This window comes from Neopsephotus bourkii, unplaced genomic scaffold (assembly GCF_033783945.1).
Source record: "Neopsephotus bourkii isolate Nb327-2 ecotype Australia unplaced genomic scaffold, CSIRO-AGI_Nbou_v1 NB_1616, whole genome shotgun sequence".
NCBI lineage: Eukaryota > Metazoa > Chordata > Aves > Psittaciformes > Psittacidae > Neopsephotus > Neopsephotus bourkii.
In genome coordinates, this window is record NW_026902091.1 from 269,014 (window position 1) to 285,688 (window position 16,675).

The 16,675-nt window shown below is 39.2% G+C and overlaps 1 protein-coding gene across 2 annotated transcripts; it reads right to left on the bottom strand.

Moving 5' to 3' along the window:
• Positions 1 to 3,099: 3,099 nt before the first annotated feature.
• CMC2 (C-X9-C motif containing 2) lies at positions 3,100 to 16,376 on the bottom strand. Of its 2 annotated transcripts, XM_061372782.1 has the most exons (5): positions 14,018 to 14,086; positions 13,829 to 13,875; positions 10,860 to 10,997; positions 5,387 to 5,458; positions 3,100 to 3,350 (listed from the first exon to the last, which is right to left on the bottom strand). In XM_061372782.1, exons 3-5 carry the CDS (start codon positions 10,938 to 10,940, stop codon positions 3,276 to 3,278), a joined length of 228 nt encoding a protein of 75 aa, XP_061228766.1. In that variant the 5' UTR covers positions 10,941 to 10,997; positions 13,829 to 13,875; positions 14,018 to 14,086; the 3' UTR covers positions 3,100 to 3,275. The 2 variants fall into 2 exon arrangements, with proteins under 2 accessions (XP_061228766.1, XP_061228767.1); XM_061372783.1 differs by lacking the exons at positions 13,829 to 13,875; positions 14,018 to 14,086 and adding an exon at positions 16,282 to 16,376.
• Positions 16,377 to 16,675: the final 299 nt, after the last annotated feature.

Below are 16,675 nucleotides of genomic sequence, written 5' to 3' on the forward strand. Positions count from 1 at the left end.
GTATATTCGTGATATATTAACACTCAGTGCTGCAGCTTAAGAGTCAAACTGGATTCAAATCCTGGTATACAAAGAACCATGCAAGTATGGCATGTTTTAGCCACTTGATACCAAAAAGCCCAAAACAAGGGAAAAGAGATACAAGCCATAAATGAGATGTGAAATGGTATAAAGAAATGATACGTGAAAGCCAGTGTTACAGCTTTTCACCAATTTATTAATGTCAAGAAATCACAGCTGAAGGATAAAGATGGATAATTATTTAAAGATAGTAATGTGCTGAGTTCTTGTCTCCCTGTCAGCGTGGAATGTCATACATGCAATAGGTGCTGCCTACCCTCTGTATTGTGCTGGTGAAGTACAGCTGCGCTGCGCCAGGGCACTTGCTGCCAGTGATGGGTGTCCTCGGTTAATTCATGGCAAGCACTGAGCACTCACTGAAATATCTCTCACATTAATTTCCCCTGACAGACAACTAATGTTTCAAGCTATTCCTAGCAGAATTGAGCACCAGGACAGTCATCTTCGCAGGCAGACCTAAACAGCAGTGCAAGAACTAGCCCTGCTGTACTTACATTATGCTGCTGCTATTGAGCATAATATCTTTGCTTCTAAAAAAAAGGGAAAACAAGATGCCAGCATTTCATTTTCTAGCAAGAGAAAATACACACCAATAGTGTTACCAAGTGTTTCTGGTAGAGCTGAAGAGATTTTGCTGGGTAGTTATCACTCCCTTGCTCTGTATTCCTCTTGTCCGTGTATTATTCTATACTTTTGCAGCATTTGAACATGGAAAAACCTCACTGCTGTGGCCAGGTCTGTTTTACAGGTGCCATTTGCCCACTCTTTGTAATTCCCCCATCTCCACTTTCCCACGTGAAGTGCCAAGGAGCTCCTCATACACGACACAACACAAAATGCCATTGAATTTCTTCTTTTTCTTCTGTCTCAGACTTGCTCTTTCAGAAGGCACAATGGGTAAAATACTTCTATACTCAAATGACATTACAATAAAGTGGCTTCAAAGTCATTACAGATAAAGTTTACTTTCTCCAACACATCCCCTACTCATCACTCAGCTTACTTTAGGACAACATAAACTGCATTTAGCATTTCACCCTTATCTTTGTTCTCTGTCAAGTAAATTGTAAGCATTATTACACTACTGTGTCTCAGCTTCAAGATCAAATTAGCAACGTAACTCCCCCTCTCAAAAAGAAAAGGAACAAAAGCTCAGGAATCAATGAGCAATCTCATACTACACTACTAGTAGGCAATTAGCAAAGAAGCAGGAGGATGAACATGGTAATACTTTCACTAGGTAAACAGTTCATCTGTAAAATAGGTTTATTGCTAAACATAGTTCAAAGTAGCAATAGAAATTGTGCGTGCCATTTGTGCTTTCATTCATTAAGTGCATTGATCTCTGAAAACATGATTCTGACTAATGAGCTGTGTTAAGTGGCTCTTGAATACTTACTTTGTTGCTATTCTACTGAAAGACCTGGACTCACAGAAGCTGATGAAAGAAAGAAAATCTTCAGTGCTTCAGCACTCAGGTATCCGCTTTTCAACCCAACCTCTGGGACAATTCTCCATTTATTTATTTACTTAAAGATTACAAGCACAACCAAATCCTATTTAAGAGCTTGCCTGAAATAGATTTTGTCATCCAAATGGAAGAAGGATCGAGGACGCAGAGTTCCCAGCTAGGGAACTTCACTATAAAATACGCTTCAAAAGTATTTTGAAGACTACCAATACAAAGACTGCTCCACTTCCAGCCACTAAAGTATTTAATTCAAAAAATGCATTATTTACTTGTTCTAAGAAAGCAGCACATGAAAAGATGCAGAAACAACTGCTTCAGTTTTTCTTAAAGAGCTTTCACTGATATTTGTGGTTAAGTTTTACCAATTCAACTGGTTTCATCCCGGTATTGAAAAAATAAGTAAAATTATTCTAATTAATCTCTCAAAATAGGTCACAAAATACAGCTTTCTTCCAGAAAGAGGTGCATGTACTAATTTCAAGACAATGTCAACACTGGTTCTTGCAACAAACCATAGAATTCATTGTAGAATAGGCACTTTTTTTTCCAAGGTTTCAAGACACTTGGTATATTTGGCTCCATAAAATTTGTTGGGTTGTTGTTTTTTTTTTTCTTTTAAACATTCTTTTGCTGCTAGGTGGAACAGAAAAGTAATTTAAAAATAAGGTGAACCCAGCAGACACCGAGAGAAGCAGCTCCATTGCTGCACAACCCAGCATATAATATCGAATCTTCAGAATTCAGAGACTTGCTGAGGACTTTCTGTAGTTTGATGGGAAATAAACAGCTCTTGTAAGCTAATGAGGTACCTTGGTTAACACAGTACTTGTTGACTTGCCCAGCTAAAAGGCAAGATGCACTTCCTTTCACTTCAGTGCGAGTTTTCCTTCAATGGCAAAGGAATTCACCTTTGTACCAGAGTATGTGGAGGAACTATTCAGCTTATATTTCTGGGAGCACTCCTGTTCAAAAATCACTCAGCACACATTGATTGTACTTAACAAAAATCAAGGCAAAGCTTTGTAAATCCCTGGAAATGTTCCATTCTGAATTTCTAAAGCTGCTTGCTTTGGGTATGATGAACAAATTGTCTTACAACAGCGTACAGTGTACATATGGTTGGCAGGAAGGATTTCTAGTCTTCTCTGGAAGACAGTAGTTTCGTCATTTGAAGTCAAATAAAAATACTAAAACTCCAATTATTACTTGATAGGCAATTTGCAATTTCAAGCCACATCTGTTTAAAATGTCTTCTACTAATTCATTGAAGAAGTGTTATCAAAACACTAAAAAGAATGATGAAAAAAGTAATTCAGTGTTTTGCAAGGGCAAAAAAAAAACAACAAAAAACAAGATACGGAAAAGAAACTGCTAAACATCAAGAAATAAATGCAACTCAGCACAATGTAGGGAATATAGCAGCACTGAATACATAAATACTCCACACACACCGATTCCTCCTTACTTAGCGATTGTAACAAAACTGTGCCAGAACAAACACTTGCCACAACATTTTCCTCTACAGATCAAAAATTAACCTGCAATAAATCTTTTATTATATTTATTTTTTCCACATTGTTTGCCTTGCTGGGAATGACTATGTATCAGGTGTGCTTATTTTTTCACAAACTGCAGGCTGAACATTGGTGATGGGAAGGAAGTATTCTGTCAATTTCCAACTGAGCATCCCTGTTGAGGTGCAGCTGTCCAGCTACAGAACCACTCACTTCTCCAGGTTTTTCCGAGCATTAATTATACTCCGTCGCTTCGCCTGGTTCCTGGCCCTGTTCTCTTCATACTGGAAGACAGACAAGGAAATTAATAGATCAGCTGTCATCATTAAGCAGACAAGTCCAGTTTAAAAGTGTAGAGAGTTTATTACTCAAGAACAGAAAATATATCTTTGACTGATGGACTAGAAATGCAGTTCTTATTGATATCTATATATTGGTTCATTTTCACTTTGAAATTAACATTTATTTGATTAAAAAACATGTCTCTAAGATTATTAAACTAAAGAGTATTAGAATGCTCCAATAAAGAAGATCCACTTAATTTTATGGAGGAACTTAGCCATTTTATGTATGACAGCTACATTTCACACATGAACTTGGAAAAAAAGTTATATTGCTGCTATTCCAGAACACAGGTCAGCCTCTTTAGCTTTTAAAAGATACTGATTAGCTCGTCTGCCTTCTGAAACATGAGTCTGTCATCACAGACTTGGTCTGGTTTTGATCCTGGTCATTAGTTATATGCACAGATAAAGTATTATACCAAGATGAAAGGAAGAAAGACATATTTGGGTTGAATGAAGGTAGGACATTTCAGGGGCTCATTTTATGTTTCGAAAAAGAAACACAACAGAGACAGGACTCCAGTGTAAAATGGAATCAGACCCTTCACAGTTTAGGTATGTATTTAAGACAGCCATACTTCAAGTACACCCCTGCACTAGCAAAAGCCTGAAAACTGAAAGCCCAACTTTCTTTCACTACAGCCAAAAAGGAGACTTTTTCATGGCTAAAAGAAATGAAGAATTAAAAATCAATGCATGATCTGATAGATACATTTCATGAGAAGCAAGTTATTCTTGACCTTAAAGTACACATTTGTTCAACTTTTTAATAACTGGTATCAAGAATAAAGCCCAAGTAACCCACAAATACTCAGTACACTCTATATAATGTAATAAACTACTAAGGAGATTAACTCTGGAAATGATTTGCAGATTTTCACCCAGTATGCTGATTGGTTTATACCTGAAATAATGGCTTGAAACATTATTTAACATTAAAACAATGCTTAACTTTTTCCCATGCCAGTATTTAATTTTTTAATAACCCATCCATGTTTTTACATAGAATGAGAACAATGGATATTTAAAAGTTAGATCTGTACCTATTCTAAACTTACAAGCAGCCTTTCAGGGGCTTCCTACTCATGGCAAATCAATTTATATTTTAAGAAGACAGACAAATATAGGCAACATCAAGAACTCCTTTTAATGCAAAGGCTTCAATGGAACAATGAAAAATAAGATTACATGGGAAGAAACTTATTTTCCAGATCTGTGCTACAGGGGAAATAAAAAGGTATTTGGCACAAGCAGATGAAATTAACTCCTGTAAACTGACAGAGGGAAAAGGGGGGCCGAAACTGTTCTGGCTATCATGCACTTGAAGTTTCCCTTTTTAGATACAATTGTGAAATTTACGTCAAAATCAGTTAGTACAATTTGAAGTTAAAAGGTGTGTGAAAAGTTAATTTATGTGTTTGGTCATATAGGCATGACAACCACGAATACAAAAACCCGTTGATACTCTTCTGAAAATGTGCCCATTAGCCAGTGAATCTGCTTAAACTCGTAAAGGCTTCCATTCCTTTATATCTGTAGATGTAGTACAGCAATAAGTAGGTACTAAGCAGCAATATTTTCATTTAGAGCCCAACTCATCAACTCATCAGGTAGTTTCAGTCAGTATAACTGACTTCAGTAACAAGTCTTACTTATGCAGAAGGGACCATTATTGCTTTATATTCTGTTCTGTGCAAATACTACTACTAAAAAAATAAAATTCAGAAGCAGCCTGTCAAATGCCAGTTAAAATGTGTGTTTGCCTATTTTTGTATATGCAAACCAGACCATGCCATTTGTTAAAGCCAGATTTTACCTGACAAATGTATCAGAGACAGTTTAATTTTAGTCTCAGATGCCCACTCCAGTATGTGATTACATTTATTGATCGTACTACTTAGTAAAAATCAACTTTATGTCTACACCATGGACTTTGTTTTTTTATTAAGCATTTAACTGGTAGATGTGTTTCTTACCTCTTTCTTTAAGCACTTCCGCATCTCACGATCGATATCATTGCAGTGGCCAAAAAATTTCAAAATGTTGTGCTGGTAAGTTAGGGAGAGGAAAAAAAAAAACCCAAACATTTACAATTCAATGTAAATGAAGAAACAAAATGTAAATGAAGAGTTTGGAGCTCTGAAGCTCTAAATTTCTTAGAAGTTACATTTTCTCCTTTTGTAGAAAGTGATGCTTTGTCACTTCAGTAACTACAAATTGGAGCTACTCCTGAACCTCATGTGAGTTACCCCCACACTGCTGAAAGTTGAAGGTACTCACCATGCTGTACAATCAGACAAAAACAAGATACCTAAACTGAACCTAGGGAGCCTAAATGTTGAACATATATTTTACTGATCTAGGAATCAGTCTTAAAACTTTTGCTCACACTAACTTGAGTAACATATAAAAAATAAATATTCTGAACTCCAATCTGTGATACAGAAACATCTGTATATACAGGCATCCTGGAGGCAGTGTCCTCTCTGCTTTAGTTTTCATTATTTCCTCATGATCTAAAGAAACAAGGGACTTGATGCTCCATCATCCCAACCACACACAGAATGTAGTGTTGGTCCAGAAGATGCAGGTACTAGGTTTAAATGACTGAAATGTTAAAACTAGTATTAAAAATGGGGGATTAAATTTCTCCAAATCTTAAGGTTAATAAATAAGATGCATTTACCATCTTTCTGACACAGTTCAACTGTAGGCCTTACGCATACTTAAGTGTTACTTAGTTTCTGAAAAACTGCAGGCATATCCTCATGAAGACATTCCACCCTAACTTGATATCCACCATAAACATCTGTCCTCTTCACCAGGATTTCCTGGAGCAATTCTGTATTACCAGCCATCAAATCACCCTCAGAAGGCAGTCTTCCCAAAGGAATACTTTCTCAGAGTGATGGTTGCTACCATGCCACAGTATGTCATAGCAGAATCTGGTAGCAGAGCCATTCATCCAAGCAATTCAGAAGACATGAAAGAGTGGAGGTTTTAGTAGGTATTTGCAGCTACACAATCAATAGAGAATCAACCAATCTTTTAAAGAGCTAATGAATCTGGGGGAGTGGGAGGAAAGGCCATGAAGAACAAAACAGATGAGAATGAAGTCACTTCTGCATTTAGGAGGGAAACATGCACATCTAGTTGATGAGCAGCTAGATGGATTTACACAACCAATACAGGAACACTGTTAAGAATTCAAACAGTGGACAAGATTTCATCATGATTGAAAGTAGGACCTGGTTAATAAATATTGTGACAAACACTTAACTGTAGCAGTGCTATAATTACCTTGTTTATACCTCTCTGCTGTATAAATGGCATCAAATGACACTCTGAAGCAGTTGCATGTGATAAATGGTCGCTTTACTGCAAGCTGATCTTGCTTTTATATCATTTTCATTTTATCTAATATAGATTTCATTTTGTATTCTGTTCCCCTACCTGCACGTTACATTTCAAGGTGAATGTTTATATTTCAAACTAACTCCTCTCTTATTAGTGCATACAGTGAGTGGAATATGTGTTCTGGAATATATGTTTTGGAATCTGTGTTTTGGAATTCTTGATGCTCAGGACACTGAGAAGGGCATGCAGCAAGTTCACTGCCCTGGACTTCAAGAGAGCAGAGAACCTGCTCAATAAAGTTCCATGAGATAAAGCCCTAGAGGGCAAGGGGGCCTAAGACTGTTGGTTGATGTTCAGGGATCACCTGCTCCAAGCTCAGGAGTGTTGCATCCTGACTAGAAGGGAATGCAGCAGGGGAGCCAGGAGGCCTCCATGGATAGATAAGGAACTGCTAAGAAAACTTAGAAAGAAAAAAGAAGCTTATAGAAGGTAGCCTGGGAAGAATACAGGGACATTGTCTGGGAAGCTAGGGACCAGGTCAGAAAAGCTAAGGCCAAGTTAGAATTGAGTCTGGACAGGGATGTCACAGATAACAGGAAAGGCTTCTATAGGTATGTAGCAAACAAAAGACAGACTAGGAATAATGTGGGCTGTCTCCACAAGGAAGAGGGAGAACTGCCTATCCAGGATTTGGAGAAGCCTGAGGTTCTCAATGACTTCTTTGCCTCAGTCTTCACTGCAAATGCTCTGACCACACTGCCCAAGTCTTGGAAGGCAGATGCAGACACTACGAGAATGAAGACCTTAGGCCCACTGTAGGAGAGGATCAGGTTCAAGATCATCTTCAGAACCTGAACGTGCAAAGTCCATGGGACCTGATGAAATCCATCCATCCTGAAGGGCCCTGAAGGAGCTAGCAAATGAAGTTGCTAAGCCACTATCCATCATATTTGAAAAACCATGGCGGTCAGGTGAAGTTTCCAACTTCACTCACAAACCTGAGCCAGAGGTTATGGTAACGAGGATATCTGTAGTATTGCTTCTGTTCATTGAGAGCTTTCACTGCTGTTTCCAATACTGCTGCCAGATTACTCCTTTCCAGTCTGGGGGAAGGTTTGCTCTGTCCACCTAACATACCTACAGATGGGATATATAAATAGGAAGTCAGTTCTGAGTAAGATCCCAATGACTGGAAAAAGGGAAATACAACCCCCATTTTCAAGAAGGGGAAAATGGAAGACTACAGGCTAGGGAACTACAGACCAGTCAGTCTCACCTCTGTGCCTGGCAGGATCACGGAGCAAATTGTCTTGAAAAGCAAGCTAATGCACATGAAAAACAGCAAGGTGCTTGGTGACAGCCAGCATGGCTTCACTAAGGGGAAATCCTGCCTGACCAATTTGCTGGCCTTCAGAATGTAGCCACAATGGGGCTACAGAACTGACAGACGGGGTAGAGCAGCTGATGTCATCTACCTGGACTTGTGCAAAGCAACTTGTCCCACACAACATCCTTGTCTCTAAATTGGAGAGACATCAATTTGATGGATGGACCACTCAGTGGATAAAGAACTGGCCGGATGGCCGCACACAAAGAGTTGTGGTCAATGGCTCAATGTCTGGCTGGAGACCAGTAACGAGTGGTGTCCCTCAGGGGTCGGTGTTGCGACCGGTCTTGTTCAACATCTTTGCCAGTGACATGGACAGTAGGATTGAGTGCGCTCCCAGCAGTTTGCCGATGACACCAAGCTGTGTGGTTTGGTTGATATGCTGGAGGGAAGGAATGCCATCCAGAGGGACCCTGACACGCTTGTGAGGTGGGCTGACGCCAACCTTATGAAGTTTAACCATGCCAAGTGCAAGGTCCTACATCTGGGTCAGAGCAATCCCAGGCACAGCTACAGGTTTAGGGGAGAAGAGATTCAGAGCAGCCCTGCAAAGAAGGACTTGAGGGTGTTGAGGTGAGCTATAAGGAAGAAGTTATTTACTGTGAGGGTGGTGAGGCACTGGTACAGGTTGCCCAAGTAAGTTGTGAATGCTCCATCCCTGGCAGTGTTCAAGGTCTGGTTGGATGGGGCTTGCAGTAACCTGGTCTAGTGTGAGGTATCCCAGCCTATGGCAGGGTGGGTGGAACTAGATGATCATAAGGTCCTTTCCAACCCAAACCATTCTATGGTTCTAAGCTTATTTAGCCAGATTCCTAAATTGTCAACTTTTTGGCTGAGATTACCAGGAAAAAAGAGTAGGTTTCTCAAAAATAATTATTATGCCAATACAGTGATATGATTGCAAGACAATAAGGATTTCTCTCATTAGCCACCTATACAAACAAGTCTCTTTAAAGCATGCACTTCATACAAGAGAGAATTATTAAAACAAACAAACAAATCAAAATAGTGACATCAAATAGGAATCCCATCAACCTCTCCTCAGTAGATGCAAAACTTGATATAATGGGCAGGTTCTAGATTAGAAATAAATCAAACCGACTGTTATGAAAATGCACACACAGGACACTCAATTAAAAAATAAAGCTTTTTGTCTCTCAGGAATATTAATTTAAATTGCAGATGAAGCTTTTTTGGACATGTTGGCATTATAACAAAATAGGTTGCAGTAACTGAACTAATTACGTTCACTGACTACAGATTTCAGTGACTTCAATTTTAAAAGAATATTTTAGTACATTCCCCTTGAATTTTAAACAAAAAGGTATCACTTCCTTTCCAGTGAGTGTGAAAGACGCCATTTTCACTCTTCCTGTTCCGAGACTGATAGCACAAAGACCCTCTTATAGTTGAGCATAAGACTGACAAATGTAATTCCTCTTCATGTAAAGATTAACTTCAAACAAGACCAAAAGAATACAATCCTGTGTATGACTCTGTTATTGCTGGTCCTAGTCCAGCAATTTGACTTCAGAAGTCAAACTGGCAGTAAATGCCTTTGAATCACTTGCTGCCAAGGAATTCAGATACACCACTTAGTTCTAGTGCCCTGTCAAACTCAAGGCAGACTAATAAGCTACATTATATAAAACACCTATACTTGCATATTAGCATTCCTTGTTAAAAAACAAGTCAATCATTACTTTCAAGTAGTATATGAATATTTCTAGATTCTCTAGTCAAAACATAGCAAGGCCAGCTATGTATGTACCAAAAAGCAAGACACATCTGAGTGTATTTTCTTTCCTGATTGGGTTTGTTTCACAATTATGAAAAATTAATGACAATATTTTAATTTATATTACCTATAGAGGTTTTAGTTTCTTTATAACTGACAGTCATTTTACTTGGCAATCCTTTTAATCTACAGTAGTTAATGCAAAAAAAAAAAAAAGAAGAAGAAGAGGAAAAAAGATGAGTCTCTGCAGTCTCTCAAGTTAACCTAAACCATTTTTAAAGAAATTGAGATTTTAGAACTCAGAGGAAAAGTTAACTCATACACTTAATACAGCTGGCTCTGCTACATCTAGAGGTTTACTACAGAGCAAATTAGAAAAAAGGCTTTTAAATAAGTGAAATGAAGATTCCATCTTTGTCTTCTTGAAGCAATAAAGAGCCTTGAGAAGCCTGAAGACAATTTGGCATTTTACATCCTTGGGTAGCTGCTTATTACGAAGATGTAAGTCAAACAGTAATTCTCATTTAGCTCTCCAAGCACTGAATGTAAGGCATTGCTGCATGTCCAGATCCCCATTAATGCATCTGCTTATAAACAGATTGAAGCATCTGCCCAGTGGACAGCTGAAATATGGAAATATTGGAGCATACAAAATGAGGGCATTTCAAGTTGGTGTATTACTGTTTTTTGAGAGGCACAGAGAACTAAAAGGTGCAGAAGTGATTTCATTTCTTAAGATAGACTTGTCATGCTGTAGCACAGGGAATTTTAAGGCATGTTTTATTTCCTACAGAAATCACTACCAAAATTTTACACACAGTTGTCAGTGAAAACATACTAGCTATATTTCATGGCTGTTCTGCCTAGAGGAGGTTTTTCTCTCTATGATCATACAATATTCTTATTAATTTATCTGACACTCATTTCCCCAACCCACCCACTCTTCACTCTGCTCAAAACTCCTTACCTCCTTATGACACTTCTTGAGCAGACTGATAATTAGGTTACATTCCTCAGTGTGCAGATGAGGAGACAGGTCTGGATGCATCTTTAGTGAGCGATAATTTTAGTAGCACAAAGACAAGAACCTGAGGAAAACTTCCACCTGCCAACATTAAAATATGAAAGTATAACCAGAAAGTTTGAGTTAACCACTTAGGGTATTATCACACAACTATTTTAACAAAATATATTTTAATCAAGATGCAGCTTAATACGTATGATTTCTATTACACAGTTTAAATTAAAACCAGCACATGCCTGCTCTTCTACACAGCCCGAATGTTACCAGTTAACTGGAAGATTACATTCCCTGCTATTATGAACATAAGCATGCATTTGGGATTTTAATTTTAAGGGAGTGCCTAGTATCATTAATCTTTCTTGAACTTCCTTTTCACTTTCCTGAGTTGTCTGCTTTCTAGTTAAAAAAAAAAAAAAATAAGCTAAATGTAGGTAATTTTCTTTCTCCCTTCTGCAGAGATGGATCAGAACTGGAAGCACAATGACATTTCATTGCAGCACTCTAAGAACTGTCATCTTTTTAATTATCTATGCACTTTTTGAAAATCCTGACGCAAAGCTTTGAAGATGCTTTTAAAAACAGCACTTAATTGCTCAGTCAAAACAGTAATGATTTGTTAAAGTTATGCCCAGCTGGAATGTCCCTTCTTGCAACTTCGCACTGTTCCCTCTTGCCCTTTCACCATGTTCCTCTGAAAAGCATCCGGATCTGCCTTCTGCATGAACTCCCTACACCTTCAGGCTGTGGAAGACAGCCTTTAGGTTTCCCTTGAGTCTTCTCATTTGAACACTAAAGCAGCCTACCTCCCATAACCTTGCTGCATAGGCCAGCTCTTCCACCTTCCTGAGCCTCTTCATTTCCTCTTTGCTGGAGTCGGTTTTTTACCACCTCTGTCAGACTGCGGGACCAAAAGGTGAACAAAGTATTTCAGATGTATCTTCAAGACTACCAAGGAGAGGGGAATAATAGTAACTTTCTGCCGGATACACTTCTACTACAGCCCAGTGTGCCGTTAGCCTTTGCTGCCACAAGGGTGCACTGCTAAACCGTGTTCTAACTTTATGTCAACCACAACCCTTTTCTGCAGTTTTCTGCAGGTTTCTGTGGGTTTGAGCAAACTTCATTCTAGAAGTACACTTTTATGTTACCTCCCATGTGAACAAAACGAAAACCCCAAGTAATTTTAATTTCGAAGATCTTTTGTTGAAATGGATGAAAGAATCATATGACAGCAGCTGAAATAAAAAGACACTTTTGTTGTGGAAGATCACCAGAGAGGGAAGAAAATTCCAGTTCATACCAGAACAAATAGACTCATCATGGCAAAATTCTACTTGTATGATCCATACGGAAAGGAATTAAAAAGATGCCTTTTGTTTACTACACAATTTTTTACTACCATTGGGGGGGGGGCCCCCCCCCCTTTCCCAAGAGATCACCTTTCTAGCTACAGTACATCAGGCAAACACCACTACAACTTAATACTAAGCAGCCACCACTGGCTTAACATTCCAGCTAGACATAGCTAGTGGTCAGATTTTACAGTTGCAGAATACCAATACTGAGCTGCAGTGCTGGCAGCTCTATGCTACACTGTTATTCCTAGAGTATTTAAGTAATCTATTCAGCTTGAGAAGGTACGTTCCCTAATTTACCCAGCGTTTCCTATCATGTTCAGCTTAACAAGAGTTAAATTCCCACAAGCAAACTAAATTTAAAAAACCCAAACAGATTTAAGCCTCTTGACACCCATAAAAGTATGTTCCACATGGTGCTGCAAAAACACGTAGTAAATTCTTTCAATCCTCCCTTTTACTATCTAGGAGTCTAATATTATACTACACATACTCTTAGTACAAAAGAAGTTGGAAACAGTACAAGTTGCTTAAGCATTCTGTCCAACAAATTAGCAAATGAAGCTCCAGAAGTATGACAGCAGGAGCACAACAGTAACAGTGAAGTGATTAAGAACCCTACTGTGTTACTGCCACCAGCTTTTGATTGCATGCCATACGAAGGCAGTATGTTTTAAATTTATCAGTGGATTTTTTTTATAGCACTAGTGTTAGCATTTCCTTGAGAGGGTGGCCTGCTCAGGGACTGTGCATTACTTTAACATGTGTGAGCCCGGATGATTATTAAATCTCTCCATCATTAAGCCTCCAACTGCTCTTCCTAACACTGTCATCTGAACTGGCTATCTCAGAAGGAGAAAACAAGACCAGTGCCATAGTGAAATAGGTAGCATGCACATCAGCAGAGGCCAGAAAGTCAGAGGGAGCATTTCAATGAAAGATTTACTATTTCTAAACTAAGATTAGTAATCACTGCCACTATTTACAGAATTACTCTCACAGTGGATGAAAGCTATCAATGCCACAAATAGATAGGTGACAGTGCACTTCACCACTTAAGAGCCTTCTAACAATTCAAATTAGTTTTTCCAATGGCACATCTTGCAGGATAGATGCTACAACAGAAGTGCTGTCACACTAGTTCTTAGATCAGTACTCCTGAAATTAAGTTTGAAATAACATTCAATATTAAACTCTTTCAATCACCAGATATGGCACTCAGTTCATGTAGGCACCAAAGGAGTAAGGTAACAAAAGATCTTACAGTGGTCATGGAAGGTTTAACTGAAGCCTCTTAAGTACTTTGAAGTTTATGACTGAACAGTGTTATCAGTGCTCAATATTACATTTATGTTTAGGAGTTTCATATTAGACAGTGATCAATGAATGATCAGAAAAGGCTAAAATATTTTTGCTGGAGGGGACGGACTCTAACAGATGAATGAGTTTCAGGAGTAACAAAAACATGTATGAAAAAAGATGGCATAAGCTATTGTTTCCTTAATTTCTTTTAAATAGTGTTCTAATCTAAAATGAAGACAGCAGTTGCCATCTTACCAGAATTTAAGTCCACATGGATGGAATTTGGGTAGCTCATAAAGAGCCTAAGTACGAAAAAGCTTGGGGGAAAAGAGGTGTGAACCCCCCCCCCCCCCCCAAAAAAAAAAACAACAACCAAACAAAAAAAAAACCAACCAAAAAACACTGAGAATAAGCAATATGTATTACTCTGATAAAACTACTAACAGAAATTCTGGATAAAGAACTCCATTAGGTTGCTTTAGTCTCACTGATCAATCTCATGCTTAGTATTTCCATGTCTGGGGGACAACAATGAAAGAAAGGTTTAAATCTAGATAACTGCTTTCCTAAGATGCTTTTTCCATATGGCATTATAGGATACTATTTTTTAAACAAAGAGACTATTTTTTTAACAGTTTTGCTAATTTTCGCATTTTAAAAGCTGCCCATAAAACTCTGAGTTGTTGGGTTGGTTTTTTTTTTATCAAGTTTCAAATGTCGACGGTAAAAAAAAAAAACAAAACATCAGATGAAATCACATACTGCTTAGAAAAAAATGACTTCTTAAACCAAAATGAAAATCTTTGTTTACTAACCCTGAAGATTAAAAAATTGCGTCAGAGCATGTCCATTGCTAGTAACGAAGCTTCTCACCCAAAATCAGAGCTCCCTTTGCACAGCATTACAGAACACACACATTTGCTTCAACCACTCAAGCAATAGCACGAGGTGGAAGCATCATCACCGAAAGGAGACCACTCCAACTCTCCACATTGCTATATAGCCACTCTACTAACAATGTGTAACATTTACTTTCACACTTCATTTCACTGTCCAACCTGAGTAACACGAGGTATTTGACGTTTTAAGCTCTTATTTACATAGTACTGTTCTGTTTGGCTTTGGAGAAAAATACTTTTGATCTAAACAGCTCTTTGTTTACTCAAATCATTAGTGGTTTCTGTAAGATTATACAAAGTTTTGGCATAAAAAAGGATTCAGCTCCATACCTAAATTGGTTGATGTTACCTAAGGTATCATTCACATCACTTCAGCAGAATTATCATTCATATACAGTTTATAAATATTCTTGATGGTAACAGCTTCGAATGCTCAGATCAATTCAGTGAAATGACAAGTCACAGTTGATGAACACCATTTCAAAAACCTAGGGAACTCTAAAGTAAAGACTCTTGCTTCTAGCTTTCAATAACATGGATAATGTCTCCCTAAGAAGGATATTAATGTATGCAGCTGTTCTTAAGGGTGTGATTAGGCACATCGAGAAAGACCCTCAACTTTCCACCGTTTTCAAGAAAATTAGAAATTCACCTTAATAAACCAAGTTTAGCTAAGTCTTTTAAAAATGTCATAACCCCTTGAGTATCAGTCTACAAAACTGTGCAGTAGTTTTTCAGTATTATGTATGACAATGGGAAGCAATTTAAATACATGTATGTGTTATGAAGACTTGTAAATAGTAAGGATATGCAAAAGGGGGTAAATCATGCCCAGTTTAAAATGTTTTACATTATGTAGATTACATTTACTTTCCCTGAATCTAAAGAATAATAATAATAAAAAAAACCAACTTTGATAAGATTCGTATCAATTTTAATTTTTTACATGACCACTTTCTGCCAGCAATTCAACATCCCTTACAGGAGCTGAATGAGTGCTTACCTGCTACTTGTAGCTCATAAAACCACATCATACCTGATTTTATACTTTGAAAAGCAAGTCAAGGAGGTGTTATCCTAATGACTAAAGGAAGCTGAAGATCAACTTGAATATCAAGTAAGTTCTATTTCTGGCTAAAATAAATGAACAAGGTAAGTACAGTAAGGCATTTTTGCCTCCTGGCAGTTATTTAAAGTTGTACTCATACAACAACCATCTGCATAGCAGATCAAAAGGATCATGCTCCCCATTTGGAAAACCCAGTGTCTCCTTCCTTGAGCAGACCCTGGAAGAAGGCACACGGCACTTGGCAGAAGCTAGTATACTGCTAGCGTAACACAGCTCTACTATCTGGTGAAAGGAGCTGGTGCACCTACAGTGTTCTCAACAGTTACGGCAGAAGCAGAGAGGGCCGCTTAACAGCCCTCTCTGTCTTCAGTCTGTAGTTTCTCACTGCTCCAGAAGTCCTCAAACTGGTGATGGGATATGCATACACAGCGGGAAAAGCAAGCTTACGAGGGCTGCAATACAGCCCCATGTTCCCACTTAGAACGGCCCTCTTGAAAGCCCTGCTCGAGCCCTAAAGTAGGACGGGATCTGACGGTCCCAGAAGCCGGCCTCAGAAGCCGGTCCCAAGCTGAAGCAGGGCACGTCACGGTTCCCCACAGCCAGGTGGGTGGACGGAGAGAAGAAGGTGAGTGGGGATGGAGCTTCCCCACATATTCCTCTTTTCCTTTAGGCCTCGAAAGGAACAACACTGCCCGATCGGGTCCGGCCAAAGCCTCCCTCTCAGCCACCCTCACACTTACTCCAGTCCTCAGAGGACGAGCGCACCCAGGCACCGCCACAGACGCGCCCTCCGGCCAGCGCTAGGCCGAGGCACGGCTGTCAGGGACAGACCCAACCGGAAACCAGCTTAGAGCACCGGGCAGACGGGAGAACAGCCCTCACAGCGCCGGCGCGGGGCGGGGCGGGAGATGTGCTGCCTTGTCATTGGTCCGCTCCGTCATCATCGCAGTCCGATTGGGAGCTTCGAAAAGTGGGCGGTGCCCGGCAGTTGGTAGGTTCTCGGCGGTCGGTTGCCTGAGGTGCAGCCGTTGCCTCTGTCGCGGTGTGTGGTGGTGGAAGTGTTGCGGTGCTTCTCCCGGTTACGCCGGTCTCTTCGTGTTTGTGCGGGCTGCCTGAGCTATTCCGGACGGGCAG

What these genes read in the sequence shown, in the direction of transcription:
- CMC2 (XM_061372783.1), bottom strand. Translation starts at nt 10,940, where the DNA reads ATGCATCCAGACCTGTCTCCTCATCTGCACACTGAGGAATGTAACCTA. An exon ending in TCAAGAAGTGTCATAAGGAG is followed by an intron (nt 5,459 to 10,859) that starts GTAAGGAGTTTT and finishes CTAACTTACCAG; the next exon opens with CACAACATTTTGAAATTTTT. An exon ending in GGAAGTGCTTAAAGAAAGAG is followed by an intron (nt 3,351 to 5,386) that starts GTAAGAAACACA and finishes TCTGTCTTCCAG; the next exon opens with TATGAAGAGAACAGGGCCAG.